Below are 21,188 nucleotides of genomic sequence, written 5' to 3' on the forward strand. Positions count from 1 at the left end.
TATGAGGTTGGCATAAATAGATTCTGTTTCCAAATTATTATGACATTATTAGGACAAGACGAATTGTATAGTATGGTGGTGTTGAATGACCAGACCTCACTTGGTGGTGCTTCTCTCGAGTGGGCCATGTTGCAAAGGACCATAAGTAACAACCTACCTTTCTTCAGTTTAACTTTTGCCACGATGAAGTCGGCCGTGGTGAGGTCTGGGAACATGAGAAAGCGTTTATAAGGTTGTTTAAATATAAGACACGATGTAGGCTTACCGTTATGCTTCATGTACATATATGGGTTTGTAGACTCTGTTATCCAGACCCTTCTTTTCGTTTTCGTAAGCGTAGTGTTCTAGTATGATGTCTATGTCTAGATCCTCCTAGACCCAAAAGGATCTGTAGGTTATCAGAAGTGGTCTTCTCCATTCAAGCCATGTGTCGTAGGATTTCAACTTTGACCTCCCTTATGACAAAGAATAGTTTGCTTTACAGTCTATCCAGTGCCTCCTATCTAGCCTCTGTTATCGAGAGAACTCATGCTACCGTTGTGGACGGAACAATCGTGCACATACTTGTTTAGCTTCTCCATATTTTCAGCAGCTTAGAGCCGTAGCATTCTTTCCTAGGCAACCAAACTCTGGCAAGAGGACCCAATTGGGATTATCTGGGCCAGGATCAGCTTTAGGCTAATGTTATCCCAAACTTCGCATAGCTATACATTTTTCCAGAAATCTCTTTGAGAACACGTCTATACAGTTGGTGGCCCTGTAAGAGTCGAAATGGGGTACAGGAGAATCTTCGTTAGTGAAAATGTGTTCCCTAACTTGTTCGGACAACTTAGTTTCTACCTTATTCCGCTGTGGTTGTTGCTACCCACCCAACCATCAGGTTTGGCCTTCGATGAAGGGACGTTCTATTGCTGAAGAGATAGTTGAGTTGTGCTTTAGTTTCTTCCTCTCAGGTGGCTTTATGTTCTTTGTACGGGAACGTTCTCGCTTGGATGTAGATGGACGATCGTCGTTTCGAAGGATTTTGGCTCTCCCGTTATCCTTCACAATTTCGTGCTCTGTACCATTTGCAGCATTCTTGGAGATTTTGCTGAGAATGAACTTTGCCTTTTGTTACAAGGCTTTCAGAACGTCGGAGGGACTTTTCTTCTTTTGTTAGCAGGTTGTGTCTGAATGATTTCCAGTGCTGATTGCACTTAGTTGGGTAGCTACCTGCAGTTGTCAGAGTGCAACCGAGGAGTTCTGTTTTCCATTTGTATTTTTCTTCATATGCTGTTCCCACTAGCTGTAATTCGGCATTTAAGGTTTAGTTAGATTAGGGGTTACAACGCTACTCCACCATACACTGTCAACATATCAATATGGTTAGGTATAGCCCCCATATAACGGTATCTCCCGATATTAGGCATTTTAAAGGTCTTAGCCGCAATTTTTAACCGAACTTGTTGTAATTTAACATTTAAGGTTCTTAGAGGTTGCAACACTACTCCACCAAAAGTTGTCAACATATGTCCATGTTTGGGTATAGCCCCCACATAATTGTACCTCCCGATTTTCGGTATTTTGAGGATTTTAGCTACATTTTAACTGAACAACCAATAACATTTGAGATTCCCTGCAGCCACGAAACTTCTTCACCAAAAATTGTCAACATAGGTCAATGTTTTGAAAAGGCCCCATATAACGGTACCACCCGATTTTCTGTATTTCCATGGTTTTAGCTACATTCTTTGGCGGAACTACCGTAATTTGACATTTTAGATTCACAGTAATCACAAAACGTTCTCACTAAAATTTTTCAATATAGTTCCACTTTTTGGTATCCACGCAGAAAAATATATTTTAGAAATATGTTTGAATCCAAACAAATTTATGTTTGGGACTGGTTGCAAACAAATATATGTTTGCAACATTTTGTAACCTAGCTCAATTTTATTTGTTTGTGTACCAACACATTTTTATGTTAGAACATAGTTTTTATGGGTAAAAAGAGGATTTTTGTCGAAGAGAGTAACAACAGGGCTCTCGCGGCTGCGGAATGCTGTTTTAAAAGACGCAGAAGCGAAGAAGCGAGGGTAAAAAAGTTTGTTTGTGCTTTGGTGGTGTGTATGCGGCCAAACACGTGTGTTTTTTCAGTTTTCTAAATACAATCGTTATGTGAAGACGTTTAAGTGAGTGAATAAATCGGTGTTCGTGTTTTCTAATTTACTAAAAAGCTCCATTTCTTTAGCTTTTTAGTAAATTGAACGTGGGTTCAAATCCCAGCCGGGCGCATTTGCATTTGAAAAACGATAAGTTCTAAGACAGAGAAGCCATTACGTAGTCCATACGTCCGAAGATTTGCTTTACCACCAATGAAACCAGGTAACGTAATTTGGTGACTATGTGGGTTCGAGTCCTTGGCTTTCCTCATCATCAAGCTTAACTCTTAACGAGAAAATTAATAAAAAATAGTTTTTTTGTTTTTCTTTCTAAAAGTGTGACACCATTTCTTTATACCCTCAGCCTTTAGGCTAAAGAGGGTATTTACACTTTGATACGACCAAAAATGTGCCTCATTGAAATAATGGTTTTAGACCCCAAGTATGTTTGTACAATATCCGTTTCAGACAATTTTGAGTAGATCTAGCAATGTCCGTCCGTCTGTCTGTCTGTCTGTCTGGCTGGCTGGTGCGCACGATAACTCTCGAACGGATCAATCGATTCGGTTCAAATTTTGGGTATCGAAATATTTTGTCCAGATTTGATTTAAGTTCGAAGATGGACCATATAGGTCCACTCCTTCAGGTACCTCCCCAACAAATGTTCAAAAATTGTCGCAAAACTTGTGCGCACGATAACTCTTGCAGGGAATAACCGATTTGGTCCATACTTTGCACAGCGTGTAATTTCTACCAAACTTAGATGAGGTTCCAAAATGGACTCAATCGGTCCACTCCTTCGGGTACCTCCCCCACAAAATTTCGGAAAAGTTCAGTTTAGGGTCTGGTCTCGAATCGCTTTGATTTTTGTTTACGCAAGTTGTATTCGCTGTCTTCTATACGACGCTGTAAGTTTCATTAGGGGCAAGTCCATACTTCCTGAGAAAATAGCCTGAAAGTTACAAAAAACCCTATGATACCGTGTGTAGTGGTTGGAGCGCAAGATAACTCTCGAACGGATCTGCCGATTCGGTCCAAACTTTGGCTTTCGTAATATTTTGTCCAAACTTAGTTCAAGTTCAAAGATGGATTATATCGGTCCACTCCTTCCGGTACCTCCCCCATAAAAGTTCGAAAATGTTCGGAAAATTTGTGCGTACGATAACTCTTGAAGGGAATAACCGATTTGGTTCATACTTTGCACATTATGAAGTTTCTACCAGACTTAGATGAGGTTCCAATATGGACTCAATCGGTAAACTCCTTCGAGTACCTCACACACAAAATTTCGGAAAAGTTCAGTTTAGGACCTGCTCTCGAATCGCCTTGGTTTTTGTTGTAACATCTTGTATTCACTGTCCCCTATACGAAGGTACAAGTTTCTCAGGGGAGAGTCCATACTTCCTGAAAATATAGCCTGAATGTTGAAAAACAAACCCTATGACACCATGTTTATGGGTGGAAGCGCAAGATAATTCTCGAACGGAAATGCCGATTCCGGCCAAAATTTGGCCTTCGTAATATTCTTTCCAAACCTACTTTAAGTTCGTAGATAAGCCATATCGGTCCACTTCTTCAGGTACCTACCCCACACAAGTCCATACTTCTTGCGAAAACAGCCCGAAGGGTGTAAAAACCCGCTATGGCACCCCCATGGTTTATGTCGGCCCATTCCTAGTCACCATTTTTGTCGGTTCATATGACCAAAATTTTGAAACCCCCCTAAATACATACGTTTTTTTGTGAAAAAAGTGTTTCAATTTGCACAGGCTGAGGGTATATCTCTGTCGGCAAAGCCGACTGATACTTTTTTACTTGTTTATTTGCAATTATGTATGTATCTACGCGTCTGTTGTTGCTTTTGTGTTTGGTATTTCTATACATTTCAAGAAAAAAACCACCACCATTTATAAATGTGTTATGTCGTAGTACGACAATGGGTCTCCCGTGAGTGTAAATTTACTCTCGGTCACCACCAGTTAGAGTCTTCACAGGTTGTGAGTGAAAGTAAATTTACTCTCAGGGTAAATTTACTCTCACTTACTCTGTATGTGTACGTTCTTTTGTGGATTTTGGGTTTGTATTTATATTTCATCTAAACAAATATTTGTTTGCACCCAAACATATATTTGTTTTTACCCAAACATATATTTATTTGCACCCAAACATATGTTATGTTTGGGACGGATTTCAAACAAATATATGTTTGCTGCAAAATATGTTTGGGGCATACGTTAGAGAGGCCTATTTTATTCCATGTAGGCCCCATTTTATCGTTCGGCCCGGACGAACTTAACGACTTTTTACTTATTCATATTGAAATCAACCACAAGAACAAATGTTCACCGCGCCTAATGTTGCTTAATTCCCATTAGACGTACTGAATGCCACAGTGTGATCTTCAGCTATACCGTTTATGAATTTGCTGTTATACCCGCAAACCCTCCACCTCATTCCCTTATATGAATATACTTTCTTTTTTCCCGACATGATATCCTCTACAATTTTCACACGCACCTCGTGATGTTTATTGCATTTCAATGATCACTCAAGAGTCCTCTTATGGATCGCGTCGTTTGGTTTCCCCGTTGATGTAGATTGTTGTTATTGTAGGTAGCGTTGGTGTTAGTAGTGGCGTTAAAACGTATTTTGTTTTGATTTTTTATGTTGTTTACGTTTTCTTCGGTTGAAACGCAAAAACACGAACGAATGACATTCATTCATGTTTGCAAAACTGCAGCAGCCACATTTACTGCCTGCTGCAGCGGCTGCTACAACTGCGGCTGGTGGCAATAACAATCGCTTTAATTACTTCGACCCGTTTAATGCGATGTTGTTGACTAAATTTACTCCCGCACATCCACTTTTTTCTGTTTTTTAGATGCGAATTATAACGAAATACGGCAACGCTGTGCATTTGCTGTGATGGTCATTGATGTCGTCGCCGTTGTATGGCGAAAAAAAAACGAAACAAATAAATAATCTACAGGCCCATAAAAATTATTTTATGGTTAAAGTTCGTGTTGTTATTAGCAAAACAACAATGTGCCGTTGTTGTTGTTTTGGCTTCTGTTATTGTTGGAATATGTTCTGCTGGTCCACTACAACGATAATTAAAATTGTATTTTTGGTGGTTTCCACTTTGAATGAGAAGTTTGTTTCTCTTTTTGTGCTAATGTAAACAAGGTTTTGACGAAACACTATGCACTTGCTGCGCTTCCCGTTTTGAAAGTGCTGCACTCCATCAAATTGTTGTAATTTGAATATGTATCTAATGTTTATTTATTTGTTGTTATAAACAAATAGTAATTTCATATTCTAATGAGGTGATTTCATGTTGATGCAAATCTCTGATAAAACAAAAACTTCCAACTTATTTAGAAAAGAAAACTTTGGCGCCAAGTTTTGATGATGATCTCTCCAGACGAATAACTTCGTGTTCGTTCTTGCAATGCGATATGAAATGCAATATACAAGACAATTTGTATTTCATTGGACACAGCATCTTTTGCAAAGTGGAAATATTGTGTGTGTGTGTACCAGAAAATGTTGGGTTTGCAATAAATGCCATATAGAATTCAATTTTATTGAAAGAAATTTACAAACAATAAGCCAAGACTAAAGTAATTTGTGAAATATGGTTAGGTTCAATGAAAGTAGTGCTGCCGGATGTCAGGCTTTAATAATAAATTGTAAATAGGAAAAGAACTCCAAGTAAGGTAGTTCGTTGAATCCTAAGGCAGCTTCATTCACATTATTACGAAATTAAACAAAAATCTCCATAAAACACTTTCTTATAAATTTCAAACCAAAAACTCATAAATACAAAGGATACAAAGTCCTCCAAAAAATAAATATTTATTGTCTCTACTCAGCCCCACTTTGTTGTTGGGCAATAAAACTTTTTAATTTTTTCTCCCACTTTTCTATTTTTTGTTTTTTGGGCACAAAAGAAAGTTGTTTGCTTGCATTTCAAACCACAATAACAATCATACTAAAAGTCGAGCGTGAGGTCTTGTGGCAGGCACATTCAGACCAAAAAGTCGAGAGGAAAAAAACTATAATTTATCAAAATAATACATAAATTCCTGACGCCAACTTCTTTCCTTGCCGCTTTTGGTGGTTTGGCTTCTTGTGCTTTTTTATCGCATGTTATTGTTATTACTCCTATTGCAATAAGAAAAGTTCTCTTGAAATGTAAAAAATCTGGCTATGCGGCATTTTGAGAAAGAAAGTTTTCTTGAGCTAGCAAAACTAAAGAAAAAACACACAACCAACGTTAAAAAAGCTGCAAGGACAACAAGGGCAATAAAAATGATACTTCGTCGTTGCTAGACTTGGTTGGAACACATATGTTTTAAATGTGATCACGTAAAGTCATTGCATTAAAATTTGTTTTTTTTTTCGGTGGAAGTGGTAGAAAACTTTTAAATAATCCTACCACCAAAAAAATGTTCATATCGTAATATCCTTTACAATGTGGTAGAAACATCGAAAACGGCTATGTGTGTTGGTCGTTGAAAAAATAGTCAGCTTGTTTTATTGTTTATTATTATTATTATTTTTCTTTTTCAAACGATTCAGGCTTTGAACATCGCTGACTAATGGGTTGTAGTGGGTACAAAAGCAGGGTGACATTGAAAATAAACACTTTGAAGGGCATAAAGCCTTTATAATGTGGAAAACCAAGGCTTTGATGAAAGGTCCAAGCGAGAGGTGATATCTAAAAGCATGGTATTCAAAATTGGAATGAAAAAAGTTTGACTCATATTCTTAGTTTGGCTATTGCAAGAACACATAAGCATACCCTTATCCCAAAATTTTCTACCACCAACCCAGCCTACCCTCGATGCATTTTGCTTATTCTAGGTCTAGAGTAGGGATAAGTAATGGAAAGCAATACTCGATTTTTGCTTATTCTAGGTCTAGAGTAGGGATAAGTAATGGAAAGCAATACTCGATTTTTCGATTTTCGATTTTGGTCTAAAACTAAAAATGCGATTATTCGGTCTATTAGTAGTGGAATTCTGTAACTCATTTTTCGAGTAAGCGACAAATATCGGTAAAAGTAAATGCTTATAATTTCGGTAACTAACGAACATTTTCGGTAAGTTAACAACCACAATAAAGCTGTTGCTAAATCCAGTGCTGTAAACTTTTATTGATACTTTTCATTCATAATTTTGCGTTTTAATGTTACCGATTTTTGTCGGTAACTCAAAAAATGAGTTACAGAATTCCACTACAGATGGCCTAAAACTCGACTTTTCCACACAGTATATCGATTATTCGTCGATTTTCGAGTTTTCTTTTGTAGCTGTAAAACCACCAAGTCGCCAATCTATGGGCAAACTCGAAGATCGATCACTTGATAATCGATTATGCGATTTTCCCTCCTGACAAAATTCGACTAAGATTTTTAGACTTTTGACTGCCAAAAGTCGATTAAACGAAAGTCGAGTTACCTACCTATCCCTAGTCTAGAGTGGAAACCATTCGGAAACAGTGACAATTAGCCATGTTGTCAAATCCACGGCGGCAGATTCTTTGTACAGGATTCACTCCGAGAAATCTTTGACTAGGGGCCGTCACCTCGACAATTATGCCGAGATAGAGGGGAAAGGTAATTTATGTAAGGAATAGGTGTACTTCTGAGTTTGCCCTGGTCTTAGGCGCATCCAGGACTATGTCGAACACCTTCTGCTACGCAGAACACCTTCTAGCGTGGCTCCAACTTCGTCGGCGTCTAACACCACATGTTGTTGTTTAGTGCCCCAGAAATTGATCGATCAACGGTCTACGCAACAAAGTCAGTGAATGAGTCAGTTTATGAGTCGAAGGAACATCATTGTCTCCGCAACCTAGGTAACAAAGCTCACCGTGCCTTGCCACGCTGTCATGGTTACAACGTTTTGCGAAAGAATCGTGCATGAAGAGTAAGTACCGTGTACCGTTTCCGTTAACTGACCACCCGACTCCATAACTTCTAACCGCCGTACTTTTTTGAAACATAGAAAGGTTCATAGAATTTACCAATAACCGCTTAAGAAAACGAACAGACCAAAGATATATTTTACGAGCGCTTAGAAGAAACAAATGGCCGTTGCCCTGCCCATGACATTAAAATCATTCTAGGTGATTTTAATGCCAAAATTGGAAAGGAGAATATCTTTGGCCCAAAAGTCGGGAAATTCAATCTCCACCGTGAAACATCTGACAATGCACGATGTGGCCAATTGCAGGTTTTTGAGGCAAAAAGTCATTTTTTCAAGTCAGCGATTAAAATCAAATAATAACGGAATTATATACTTAACACTTTCAAACCTCCAAAACCAAAAAAAAAAAAAAAATACAATCTGGCAACGACCCACGGCGACATGCCAAGCTGTGGTATCGTCCATGTGTTCTTTGGAGTAGAACTTTCGGCTTCAGGGTGCATTCACGTAAAAATATGTAAAAGAATTTTTGCGTATACTTGCGTATACTCGGCCAATTTGTCAAAAGAAAATTATTTAAACTATGTTCTCAAGGAAGTTCGGTATCAACCAACTAAATTGAGAAAACAATTAACTTCGACAGAGAAAATTCATGAACGATATATCCAAATCTGAACCGATTTCAATATGATGTCTCAATAATGTTTTCTAGACCAAATTCCGTTACACACTTTAAATTTCATCACAATTGGACATATATAGCGTGATTGCTGCACGAAATACCTAAAATCGGGTGAAAATATATATGGGAGCTATATCCAAATCTGAACCGATTTCGATATAATTTGGCATACTTTTTTCTAGACGTAATTTCGTCACACATTTTAAATTTCATCCAAATTGGACAGAATTTGCGTGTTTGTTGCACCAAATACCTAAAATCGGGTGAAAATATATATGGGAGCTATATCCAAATCTGAACCGATTTCAAAATAACTTGGCAAACTTATTTCCAGTCCGAATTCCACCACATATTCCAAATATCATCATAATTGGACAGAATTTTCGTGTTTGGTCCATCAATTACTCGAAATCGGGCGAACATATATATGAGAGCTATATCTATATATGAACCGATATCAAACAAATTTGGCAGATTAGCTTCTAGGCCGATTATAAACATCTGCACGAAATTTTGAAGGTTTAGCTTGCCCCTGTGATTTTTTGACTCAAAAACATATCATCGGCCCCATCGTGCAATGGTATGAGGCTGATAGACTTTGCAGCTGCAAAAAACATGGTAGTTAGCAGTACCAGATTTAATCATCTCGATATTCATAAGGGCACCTGGCTGTCTCCAGATCAGAAAACAAGAAATCAAGTTGATCACGTGGTGATAGATGAAAGACATTCATCGAGCGTGTTGGATGTACGAACGTTCCGAGGCGCAAACATTGATTCGGACCACTACCTAGTTGCAGCAAAGGTACGCACCCGGTTAAACGTAGTAAACAAAGTACGGACAGACACAACACGAAAGTTAGACATCGGTAAGCTGCAATCACAACAGATAGCCACACCATATTCCACTCAACTAGCCCAATTGCTTAATCAAAACACTCCTCATCCCGATAATATATCAGCGCAATGGCAAAGTATTGCCCACTCCATGCAAACAGCCGCAAAATCCATACTTGGATACCAGAGACCTCCACCAAGGAATCCATTGTATGATCAGGAGTGTCGTGCTGCTACCGAAGAAAAAAATGCGGCATATAGGGCTACTTTACAATCCGCAGCAACGCGTAGCGCACGAGAGAGATATCGGGAGAAAAGGAGAAACGTCTTTTCCGCAGGAAAAAGAGAGAGATGGAAAGGCGGGAGTGTGAAAAAATCGAGATGTACAGGAGCCAGAATGAAGTCCGAAAATTCTACCAAAGAGTCAAACATCAAACTGATGGCTTTGGTACAGGCACCTCCTCCTGTAGAGACCAGCAAGGTAATTTGGTAACTGATACAGATAGTGTGCTCAGGGTATGGAAAGAGCATTTTTCAAACCTGTTGGTATCCAGCGAAGACGACGAAGATACCACAGATCCAATCCCAGAAGATGGTATTGAATGTATACCGCCCAGCCAAGATGAAGTAAATACAGCAATAAACCGGCTGAAGAATAATAAGGCAGCAGGAGCCGATGGCTTACCAGCCGAGCTGTTCAAAACCGGAGGCGAAAAGGTGTATTCATCAGTTAGTTAGCACCATCTGGCAGGAAGAACGAGTACCCGACGATTGGAACCTGAGTATCCTGTGCCCCGTCCACAAGGAGGGTCAACGGATCGACAAATAGATTTAATGCAGAATACTGGATTTGTTGTTTTTGATATGCACAACACTATATATAAACATTATCTTGTTCATTATACGATTCGTACAATCAAGAACCCACACTCTCATTTATAATACTCAGTTGTTCTGGGGGCTTTAAGCCCGGCACATTGTGCTTATACGGCCTCTTGTTCTTGGGAAGTAGTTTTAAAACATTTTGCCTTGACCGAACTTGGATTTGTCAATCGCAGACTTTTCTTATAGAAATCGCTTCAATTTTTTTTTAAGTTGATGTTCGGATGTGCTTCCAAACTTGCAGTCGAAAATTCCTCTCAAGAATACTTTCAATAAGTCTGCATGCAGGTACAGGAGCTTTCGACCTAACATCTGCTCGAGCTGGGGAGCTGGTTAGACCCCATTTTTGCACATAAAAGGGACAGAATGACCTTTAATTTAAAGCATATTACGGGCAAATAGCTTTAACCGTTCCACAGATATGGCCGAAGTCGTCAAGTAGCCAAAAAATCGCGATTTTCATAACTTTGAGGCCCCAGTAACACGTGTTAACATATACGAATTGTGCTCAAACTAAAAATCTAACAAAACTAAAAGGATAAGGCGGCACACCCGCCTAAAAAATCCGACATCGGTTTGTTCTCTTTGAGTTAAAACCAGCCTATGCTACAAATGAAGACAAAGAAAATATTGAATTTGACATTAAATATTTGATATTTTATCAAATTTTATATTTTTGCATAGTTTAATAACCCTGTGTGTAATTTTTTGAGTCATGGAAAATTAACCATATTCTGACACCGCAGCGTGATAGAAGACCAAAAATATGAAGACACGTGTCCCGGCGTTTTTCCCTATCACTTTGAGTTTCGCGGTTATGGGCCCCCAAAGAGCTGAGACCTTGATGTCAAAAGGGCTCATTTTACCAGGCTCATATCTTCTAAACCACTAAGAATTTTGGTTTACACGTCGAAGCAAAGTTGTAGCTCTAGTCTTAAAGATTAATAGTCAATTCATTCCTAGAATGTTTATATGTTCTAGAAAGTTGTTTATTGAAATCTTAGGTAGATTTTAGTAGTTGGAAGTATACGTAATTTGTGAGCGGTTAGGTATCTGTGGACCAAAGTCGGAGAAAAAAGTATAAAAATGCAATATTTTCAAAAGTTTTTTTTTGCTATTTTCACCTTTAAGAACCGTTCGTAGACAGTTCGTATGTTCCAGAAAGTTGTTTACTGATATCTTGGTTGCATTATTGTAGTTGATTGTGTTCTTGAATTTTAAACGGTTTGGTAGCTATGAACCGGAATCGGAGAAAAGAGGATAAAAATGGCATTTGTTTTACTATCTTGGACATTAAGAACCGTTTCTACAGAGTTGACATATTCTAGAAAGTTGTTCATTGATATATAAGGGACATTTTTGTGGTTGGTTGTTTGCTTCAATTTTGATCGGTTTGATAACTGAAGACCAAAATCCGAAAAAAAGTTATGACGGAAAATTGAAATTGATCCAGAAGATGAGGTTAAATTGAGTTGATGTGCTCACAATTATTATTTTTTAAGACTAGAGCTACAACTTTGCTTCGAGGTGTAAACCAAATTTCTTAGCGGTTTAGAAGATATGAGCCTAGTAAAATAAGTCCTTTTGACATCAAGGCCTCAGCTCTTTGGGGGGCCGTAACCGCGAAACTCGAAGTGATAGGGAAAAACGCCGGTACACGTGTCTTCTCATTTTTTGTCTTCTATCACTCTGTGGTGTCAGAATATGGTTAATTTTTTTCGTGTCGCACAGTGTAATAAAAAAATGGTATTACAATACCATATTTTTATACCCTACACCACCCTGTCGTAAGAGGTCTCAATAACATAATAATCTGCTAAAAAATCAACATTAAATAGACAATAATATTAATTTAAAACACTTTGAAGATTTTTGATTATTTTTCCAACTTTAATTGACAATGTTACGACTTTAATGACGATTTTCAGCCAAAAACTGTTTGCAAATTTTGCATATTTTTTGCATAATCTGCATATTTTTTTTTGCATATTTTGTATATATGCACTTTTTTGCATATATTTTGCATATTTTTTGCATGTTTATGATATGACCCCAAATATCGAAAAATTGACACTTAAAACTTGATTAGGCAAAATTCTGCCCGTCATCCGTCTTTTGTAAATATTTTAGCATCCAAGACATCTACAATTTTGCACATATGCGTGTTTTGTTTGATATATTTTCTAAGTTTAGCTCACTACCCAGGAGCCCTCTTCAGTCCTTTACAAATCAAATCCATTGCTTGAAGTATACCATCCCTCACGAACAAGACCCATTATATTGGATAAAAAATAAATCAAATTCCTCTGACCTTTGTGTAATCCACAAATGTTTAATGCTTATGTATTTTATCATGCTGTTGGTTTTTTGTTTTATTATATCTTCCTTCTAAATAACTAACAACAACAACAGAAAAGGAAAAAAACCGAATGTCACACTAATTCAAACGACTACTTGAATAATGAGCGGTCATTACGTTGGTCACACATTAAAAATGACTCTATAATGTTTCTGGGTTCATTTTAAATAAATTTAGCCTTCACTAGACAGACGGGCGTCAAATTTTGGGTACACCGTTTTTTTTGGCACTAGCGGTGAGTGTGTGTGTGTGTGCGAACCATTACACATGTGTCAGTATACAGTGAACACAAGTCATTTATAAAAAAAAACGGTTGTAGTTGTAAGAATACAGTGGGTACTTGAATAGATAAATATGATTGATGTGGGGGTTTAGAGAAGATGGTAATATGCAGATTCGAAATAATTTTAATAATAAATTTTATGACTGAAGTTATTGGAATTTTTTTCCGTTCGATATTTTTAGAATCCACTGTCCTTAATGTATGGCTAGTATTATAGTAAGAATGTAGTTAGTCTCTGTGTGTGTCTCTGCTCTCAATTGATTTTTTTCACAAGTAAATTTTATAGCCAAGTAAAAATACTGCGATGCGTCTTCTTTTTAGTGCAACTTTTGCGGACTTCTTAACAATCATAAAAAAGAGAAAATAAGGAACAAATACAATGAAAAAAGTAAACACTTAGACAAGAATATAACAAAATTCATTGAAAACTAACCCGACATGTACAGGAGCTCAGATGACAAGGCCGTGGCAATAGCGGGCTCTTGGCTATTATTGCACCTTAAGTAAGATTAACATATAAAATAATTGAAAATTGAAAATTTTAATAAATAAAGCCTTTTTAGATCAATATTCTACACTCGGCCATCTGTCTCGTATCTATGCCGTGATACGTTAAAGGCCCAATATTTAGGCCAATGTAACTCTTGGTCTCATTTCATTTGTGACTGTTGTTTCTTTTTTGCGTGTTTTTTGTTTTAAATTAGAAAACGTCCATTGACTGCATTGATCTCTTCTCTCAGACGTTTAAAGGAACAACACGTCAGTCAGTAATCGTATTTTGTTCGTTTTATTTTCGTTTCGAAAATGCGTTTTATTTTGAATTAGAAAATGCGTTTCCATTTTTTTGTTGTGTTTGTTGTTGCTTTTGTAAAAATAGATTACAACTTTTTTGTCTAATGCGTTGTGTCTGTTACTTTGCTAATTGATTTGCTTATTAGAGCATTAAATTTACCCATTTTAATTTAGTTTATAAACAATGTTGGTATACTTATATCGCCCTCCATTTACGGTTTGAGAATATGGAGAAACAACGCTTCCTTTTGTCATTCAATTCGTGAAATAGGAAGGTGGTAAAGAAGTAAATAAAGAAATTAACATTAAATATTATACTATGACAAAAGCGAAGAAGAAGGCTAACAAACTTCTCTAGACATTTTATGGACCATGAACTGCAAATCTGCCTCTGGAGTTTCCCGCATCCTTATATAGAAGATTTAATTTAGGTACTGGTAAATGTTCTTGCTGGAAAGCCGATAGGGAAGAGGTCTCACAACAACACCTAAAGTTGCCTAACTGTATTATAGCCACCGTGCTACAAGAAACAAGATTGCAGTATATTGAAAATTTGCTTAGAAATCTATATTAGGGCTGTAAAACAGGAAAGACGTCACATGGCCCAACCAAAGAGAAAGATGAACAAACGTTAAGAATGTTGTACAGGGGCTTAGAAAGATGAAATAAAAATTAATCCAACCTTGACATTAATATGATACGATAAAAATGTGTTTAATACAAATAAAAGTTTTAGATGCTGGATGCTTGTTTTAGATGTTTGGGCCAAAATCGGACAACTCCTTCCGGCACCTCCCCCACAAAAGTCAATTTTTTTTTCGCTAAAATGGTGCGCTCTGTAAACAATTTGGCCAAACAGTTGATCCTCAACAAATATCAGGTTCGAGTATGGACTATATGGGTTCACTCCTTCGGACACAAAAGTTAAAAAAATGTTCGCTAAAATGGTAAACAAGATAACTGTCGAAGGGAGTAATCGATTTCGTCCAAACTTTGCGCATCGCAATATTTGTTCGAAAATAGATCAGAATTAAATATGGACTTTATCGTCGGTCCACTCCTTCAGGCACCTCGCACACAAAATTACTTATTACGACGGTTCAGTTTTTTTTCGGGGACAAGTCCGAGAATACGGACGGAATGGGCCAAAAGCTGTTTTAAACCCGGTCAGCACCAATGAAAGTGACTGATGAGCACCATAAATTATGAAATAACTATCCGATATGACCGAAACTTTTCACATCGTAAAATTTATTCCAAATGTACGTAATTCTTTCAGAGGGTATATGGGACAACATCTTCGGATACCTCCCGTACATAAGTTCAACATTTCGCTTAAGTGCCTTATAAACATAGCTTTGAAATTTTGATGATCCTATTTTAAGCGATATTATGTTTTCGTAGGCAACTTCATGCTTCCTGACTAGGGTGGTTTTAAAATTAAAAAAGTAAAAAAGTATCAGTCGGCTTTGCCGACAGAGATATACCCTCAGCCTGTGTATATTGAAACAATTTTTTTCCAAAAAAACGTATGTATTTAGGGGGTTTCAAAATTTTTTTAGGATTAAAGATCAGAAGTTTTGCGGAGGAGATACTAAAAGGAATGAATCGACATTGACCATTATGGAAGTAGATACAGCCACTACATAGGGTGTAACCCTTCGGGCTGTTTGCTCAAGAAGTATGGACTTGCCCCTAAAAATCTTTTACCGTCGTAATTGAGGCAGCGAATGCAAGTTGCTTCAACAAAAATCAAAGTGATTCGATGTCAGGTCTTAAAGTGAACTTATCCGAAATTTTGTGTGGGAGGTACCTGATGGAGTGGACAAATATATTCCATATTTATCTGGTAGATATATTAGGATGTGTAAAGTACGGACCAATTCGGCCGCTCCCTTCAAGAGTTACCGTACGAACAATTTATCCGAACATTTTTGAACTTTTGTGGGGGAGGTACCTGAAGCAGTAGACCGATATGGCTTATGTTCGAACTTAAACTATGTTTGGACAAAATACTACTAAGGCTAAATTTTGGACCTAATCGGCAGATCCTTTCGAGAGTTATCTTGCGCCCCAACCACCTCACACGATGCCATAGGGGTTTTTTTTGCAACTTTCAGGCTATTTTCCCCCCTGATGAAACTTGTACCGTCATATGGGGGGGCAGTGAATACAAGTTGCTAAAACAAAAATCAAAGCGATTCGAGAGATGGCCCTAAACTGAACTTTTCCGAAATTTTGTGTGGGAGGTACCCGAAGGAGTGTACCGATTGAGTCCATATTGAAACCTTATCTAAGTCTGGTACACATTTCACGATGGGCAAAGTTTGGACCAATTCGGCCACTCCCTTCAAGAGTTACCGTACGAACAATTTTCCGAACATTTTTGAACTTTTGTGGGGGAGGTACCTGAAGGAGTGTACCGATTGAGTCCATATTAAAACCTTATCTAAGTCTGGTACACATTTCACGATGGGCAAAGTTTGGACCAATTCGGCCACTCCCTTCAAGAGTTACCGTACGAACAATTTTCCGAACATTTTTGAACTTTTGTGGGGGAGGTACCTGAAGGAGTCTACCGATATAGCATATTTTCGAACTTAAACTATGTTTGGACCAAATATTACTAAGGCAAAGTTTGGGACCGAATCGGCAGATCCGTTCTAGAGTTATCTTGCGCACCAACCACCTCACACGGTGTCATAGGGGGGTTTTTTTTGCAACTTTCATGCTATTTTCTCAGGAAGTATGGGCTTTCCCCTAATGAAACTTGAACCGTCGTATGGGGGGTAGTGAATACAAGTTGCTAAAACAAAAATCAAAGCGATTTGAGAGATGTTCCTAAACTGAACTTTTCCGAAATTTTGTGTGAGAGGTACCCGAAGGAGCGGACCGATTGAGTCCATATTGAAACCTTATCTAAGTCTGATACACATTTCAGGATGTGCAAAGTATGGACCAAATCGGTTACTACCTTCAAAAGTTATCGTGCGCACAAATTTTCCTAACATTTTCGAACTTTTGTTTGGGAGGTACCGGAAGGAGTGGACCGATATAACATCTTCGAACTTAAACTAAGTTTGGACAAAATATTACGATGCCAAATTTTGGATCGAATCGGTTGATCCGTTCGAGAGTTATCGTGCGCTCCAGCCAGACAGACAGACAGACGGACGGACATTGCTCAATCGACTCCAAATTGTCTGAAACACATTTCGTCCAAACATACTTGGGGTCTAAAACCATTATTTCGATGAGGCACATTTTGCCTGTATGAAAGTGTATATACCCTCGTTAGCATAAATGCTGAGGGTATAAAAAAACGAAAGATCCACTTTCAAAATGGACTGTGTTCAAGATACCTACTCTGCAAAATTTCAACACTTTTGCGCTTTAATTCAAATCAAATTGGTATGATACATACCCAAAAGTCTCGATATTTTTGTTCAAACAAGGTCACAAAATCCATACAATAAATGTAGGGGAAAAGGGTATCGGTTTCGTAGCCGGTATTCGATCGGAGGCATCTATCTCAATTCACACAGACTCTGCCGACGAAACCGACTGATATTTTTTACTTGTTCTTGCAAGAGTTTGCAATTGACCAGAGACGGCCCATATAACCCTAATTTTCGTCATGTTGTCATGACGGCTCACATAAAGTCATTAAAAATGTACTCAAATACATTATACATATATGTTCTATCTTACATTAAATTCCTTGACTTATTTTCTAACAGTGTAAAAAATAACTTTTCTAAATGTACCACTAACCAATGCCAAAACTATAGAACATTTTATTGATTTTCTGATTACCTTTGAATTGTGCAATTATTTCAGTCATTGTCCTTACGTCTGTCTATGTCGATTATACTGAGGGACCACACTCTGCTCTTAAGTATCTATAGTTGTATGTGTCTGTGTGTGCAGTAATATGTACTTACCTTTTTCTTTGGCGATTGTCAAATGCAATATTCACCGGCACGCCCAATTCCAAATCTTCGATGTCATCAATATTCTTAGCCATGCTTTGGAATTTACGTGAAGTACAATCTTGACTATCGAAATTATTGGATAGAATAGAACCAATGCCAATAGCAGCACCTTTTCCACCGTCTCCATCTCGACCAACACCGCCGCCTCCATCGTCATCTTCATTAGCAGCTGCTGCATTATCACCTTTTACAACACCTTCACCCACGGCCGTCATGGTGCCCATAACACCCAAACCAATGGCACCCATACCAGCAGCTCCGCCACCGGAAATAGCACCAACCGAAGCGATTTCCGCCTCAATGCCACAATGTTGCACAATGCAAACAAAAAGGCAGCAATAGCAGGATAGCAAAAAGTGCCAACAATGATAAGATGACCAAAAATAACAAAAACTACTGCTAATACTGAAGCCTCGGTAGCTGCTCCTGCTGCGCGGATAACGAAAGGAACTGCCTGTGTTGCTACTACTACTACTACTGCCACAGCTGTTGGATGCCACAGAAGCTTTTGTTAACTCTCTTTTCAAGCTGGTCCTTGTGGCTGTGGTTAATAATGCTGCTGCCTTGTTATTCATTGAATGCCTCGACATTGTCGTAGTCAATAAAATTTGTGGATTTAATAGGACTGGCTATGCGATTTGGAACTCTGTTGATAGAAATGAATAAAAAAAGGTTTTGTAGTTGAAGGTAAAGGTTTTTAAAAGGCCACTTATTAATTCACATAAATCGTGGTATTTGATTAATGTACGCGCCGCTTTTGTGTCTTTCATTGGCGGCCATTCACTTATCATTTTTGATCTCTGGTCAACAATGAGAATCATTAACAAAGTCAATTTTGAACATAATCATTGCAAATTTCTGTTGAATCCTGTCAATTGCCAAATCAATTTGAACTTGTCACTCAACATTTTGACAACTTCTTTTGAATTCAGTTGCACGTAACGTTTCAATTCACAATTGACGACTATGATGACGATGATGATTTGCTGTCATGGTAATGTTTATTTTTGGGGACCCTTAAAATCGTTTGTTTGATTTTATTTTTATACCGGCTTTACAAATTAACAGGAAGGACCAAACGAACCGAACCAACCTCTCTTGGTCGACCTCACTGTGTGTTGTCCTATGCTGTGTTGTGTCATTTTTTGTTTCTTTGTGGGCCGATGAAACCATCAATTTAGCTTCGATTAGTTCAATGTTTCAATCGGGTGACTATGGTTGTGTTGTCAGATTTTTTTTCGGTCTGTCTGTCGGTCGGTCTGTTACGGTTTGCGTTTGTCGGTTGTTTGAATGTGGGCAGAGATTTCCAAGAATTTTGTTGGATTAACTAATTGCTGGATGTTGTGCGGTTTTTGGTCTTTTGTGTTTCTTTTATTTCATTTGTACCAACCAACCAACCTTTTGTCGTTTGAAACACAACAAAGCGGTGGCATGAAGGGGAGTGAAGAAGAGTTGAGGGGTTGTCAAAGGCTAACATTTCGATGACTGAATTAGGGAAGACAAAAAAAATAAGAAGAATTCTTAATTTGAATCGATCTAATAGCTTTTGAATGGAGTTTGTATACAGCTGTGAACAGTCTTTGGCACGCCCAGTTGAAAAATTAACTCTAGAAATATCACTGATTTAAGAAAATTTAATTCAAAAAACCTTATCCACCATTTTATTATATGTATTAACAACTTGCCCACTCCATGCAAACAGCCGCAAAATCCATACTTGGATACCAGAGACCTCCACAAAGGAAACCATGGTATGACCAGGAGTGTCGTGCTGCTTCCGAAGAGAAAAATGAGGCATATAGAGCTACTTTACAATCAGTAGCAACGCGTAGCGCACGAGAGAGATATCGGGAGAAAAGAGAGAAATAGAAAAGCGGGAGTGTGAAAAAATCGGGATGTACAGGAGCCAGAATGAAGTCCGAAAATTCTACAAAAGAGTGAAACATCAAACAGGTGGCTTTGGTACAGGCACATCCTCCTGTAGAGACCAGCAAGGTAATCTGGTAACAGATACAGATAGTGTGCTTAGGATATGGAAGGAACATTTCTCCCATCTGCTGGGGTCCAATAGTAGCGAAAACGATGATACCACAGACCCAATCCCAGAAGATGGTATAGAATGTATACCGCCTGGCCAAGATGAGGTAAAAAAACAGCAATCAACCGGCTGAAGAATAATAAGGCAGCAGGGGCCGATGGCTTACCAGCCGAGCTGTTTAAAACCGGAGGCGACGCGCTGATAAGGTGTATTCATCAGATACTTAGCACCATCTGGCAGGAAGAACACGTACCCGACGATTGGAATCTGAGCATCCTGTGCCCCGTCCACAAGAAAGGAGATAAGACTTTATGCTCCAACTATAGGGGCATAAGTCTTCTCCCTATTGCCTATAATATAGTGGCAGGGATATTGTGCGAACAACTAAAGCCTATGGTCAACGAGATAATTGGACCATACTAATGCGGCTTTAGACCTGTGCAAGTCCACCATTGACCAGATATTTACCCTGCGGCAAATCCTGGAGAAGACCCAAGAGATGCAGATCGACACATATCACCTTTTTGTCGATTATAAAGCAGCATTCGACAGTCGCCTCCGATCAAAGGTATTCCATGCAATGTCTGGATTTGGTATCCCCGGCTTTGTAAGATGACTTTAACTGATACTAGGTCCTCAGTAAAAATTGGAAAGAACCTCTCTGAACAGTTCAGTACAAAAAGAGGTTTCAGACAAGGAGACAGCCTTTCGTGTGACCTATTCAACATTTTGCTGGAAAAGGTAATACGAGATGGAAATGTCAAAAGAAATGGCACAATTTACACCAATAGCCACATGTTACTTGCTTATGCTGATGACATAGACATCATGGGACGATCAGTAAAGGAAGTAACTGATACCTTTAGGAAGGTCGAAGCAGAATCTGCGAAAGTGGGTCGGGCGGCGAAAACGGCGAAAATACCAAATTGATGGTGTCGACGCGCAAAGCGTCCATAGAGCTCGGACCAACTATGGAAGTTGGTACCTATAATTTTGAGGTAGTTAAAGACTTCGTCTACCTCGGCACTGCCATAAACACAACAAACAACATCAGTTGTGAAATAAGAAGGAGAATTCTATTGGCCAACAGATGCTACTATGGCTTACGTAAGCAATTTAAAAACAAAGCCACATCTCGTCAAACAAAAATAACACTATACAAAACGCTGATACTACCCGTGCTAATGTATGGCTCCGAAGCATGGGTACTTGCGCAAGCAGATAAGGCAGTGCTTGGTGTATTT

General features: G+C 38.4%; 1 protein-coding gene across 7 annotated transcripts in view; it reads right to left on the minus strand.

Moving 5' to 3' along the window:
• The window catches only part of nord (neuron derived neurotrophic factor nord), a 74,009-nt gene that overhangs the window by 32,726 nt on the left and 20,095 nt on the right, over nt 1-21,188 (minus strand). For 6 of the 7 annotated variants that reach the window (XM_073991791.1, XM_073991792.1, XM_073991796.1 and 3 more), the window contains exon 2: nt 17,856-18,552. In XM_073991791.1, coding sequence (XP_073847892.1) covers nt 17,856-18,496 — 641 coding nt within the window. In that variant the 5' untranslated portion in view covers nt 18,497-18,552. Of the gene's footprint in view, nt 1-17,855; nt 19,587-21,188 lie in introns of all 7 variants that reach the window. The other variant, XM_073991797.1, reaches the window with a different exon arrangement.

Source organism: Musca autumnalis, unplaced genomic scaffold (genome assembly GCF_047663935.1).
Source record: "Musca autumnalis isolate F117 unplaced genomic scaffold, ASM4766393v1 scaffold_5, whole genome shotgun sequence".
In the NCBI taxonomy this organism is placed as follows: Eukaryota; Metazoa; Arthropoda; class Insecta; order Diptera; family Muscidae; genus Musca; species Musca autumnalis.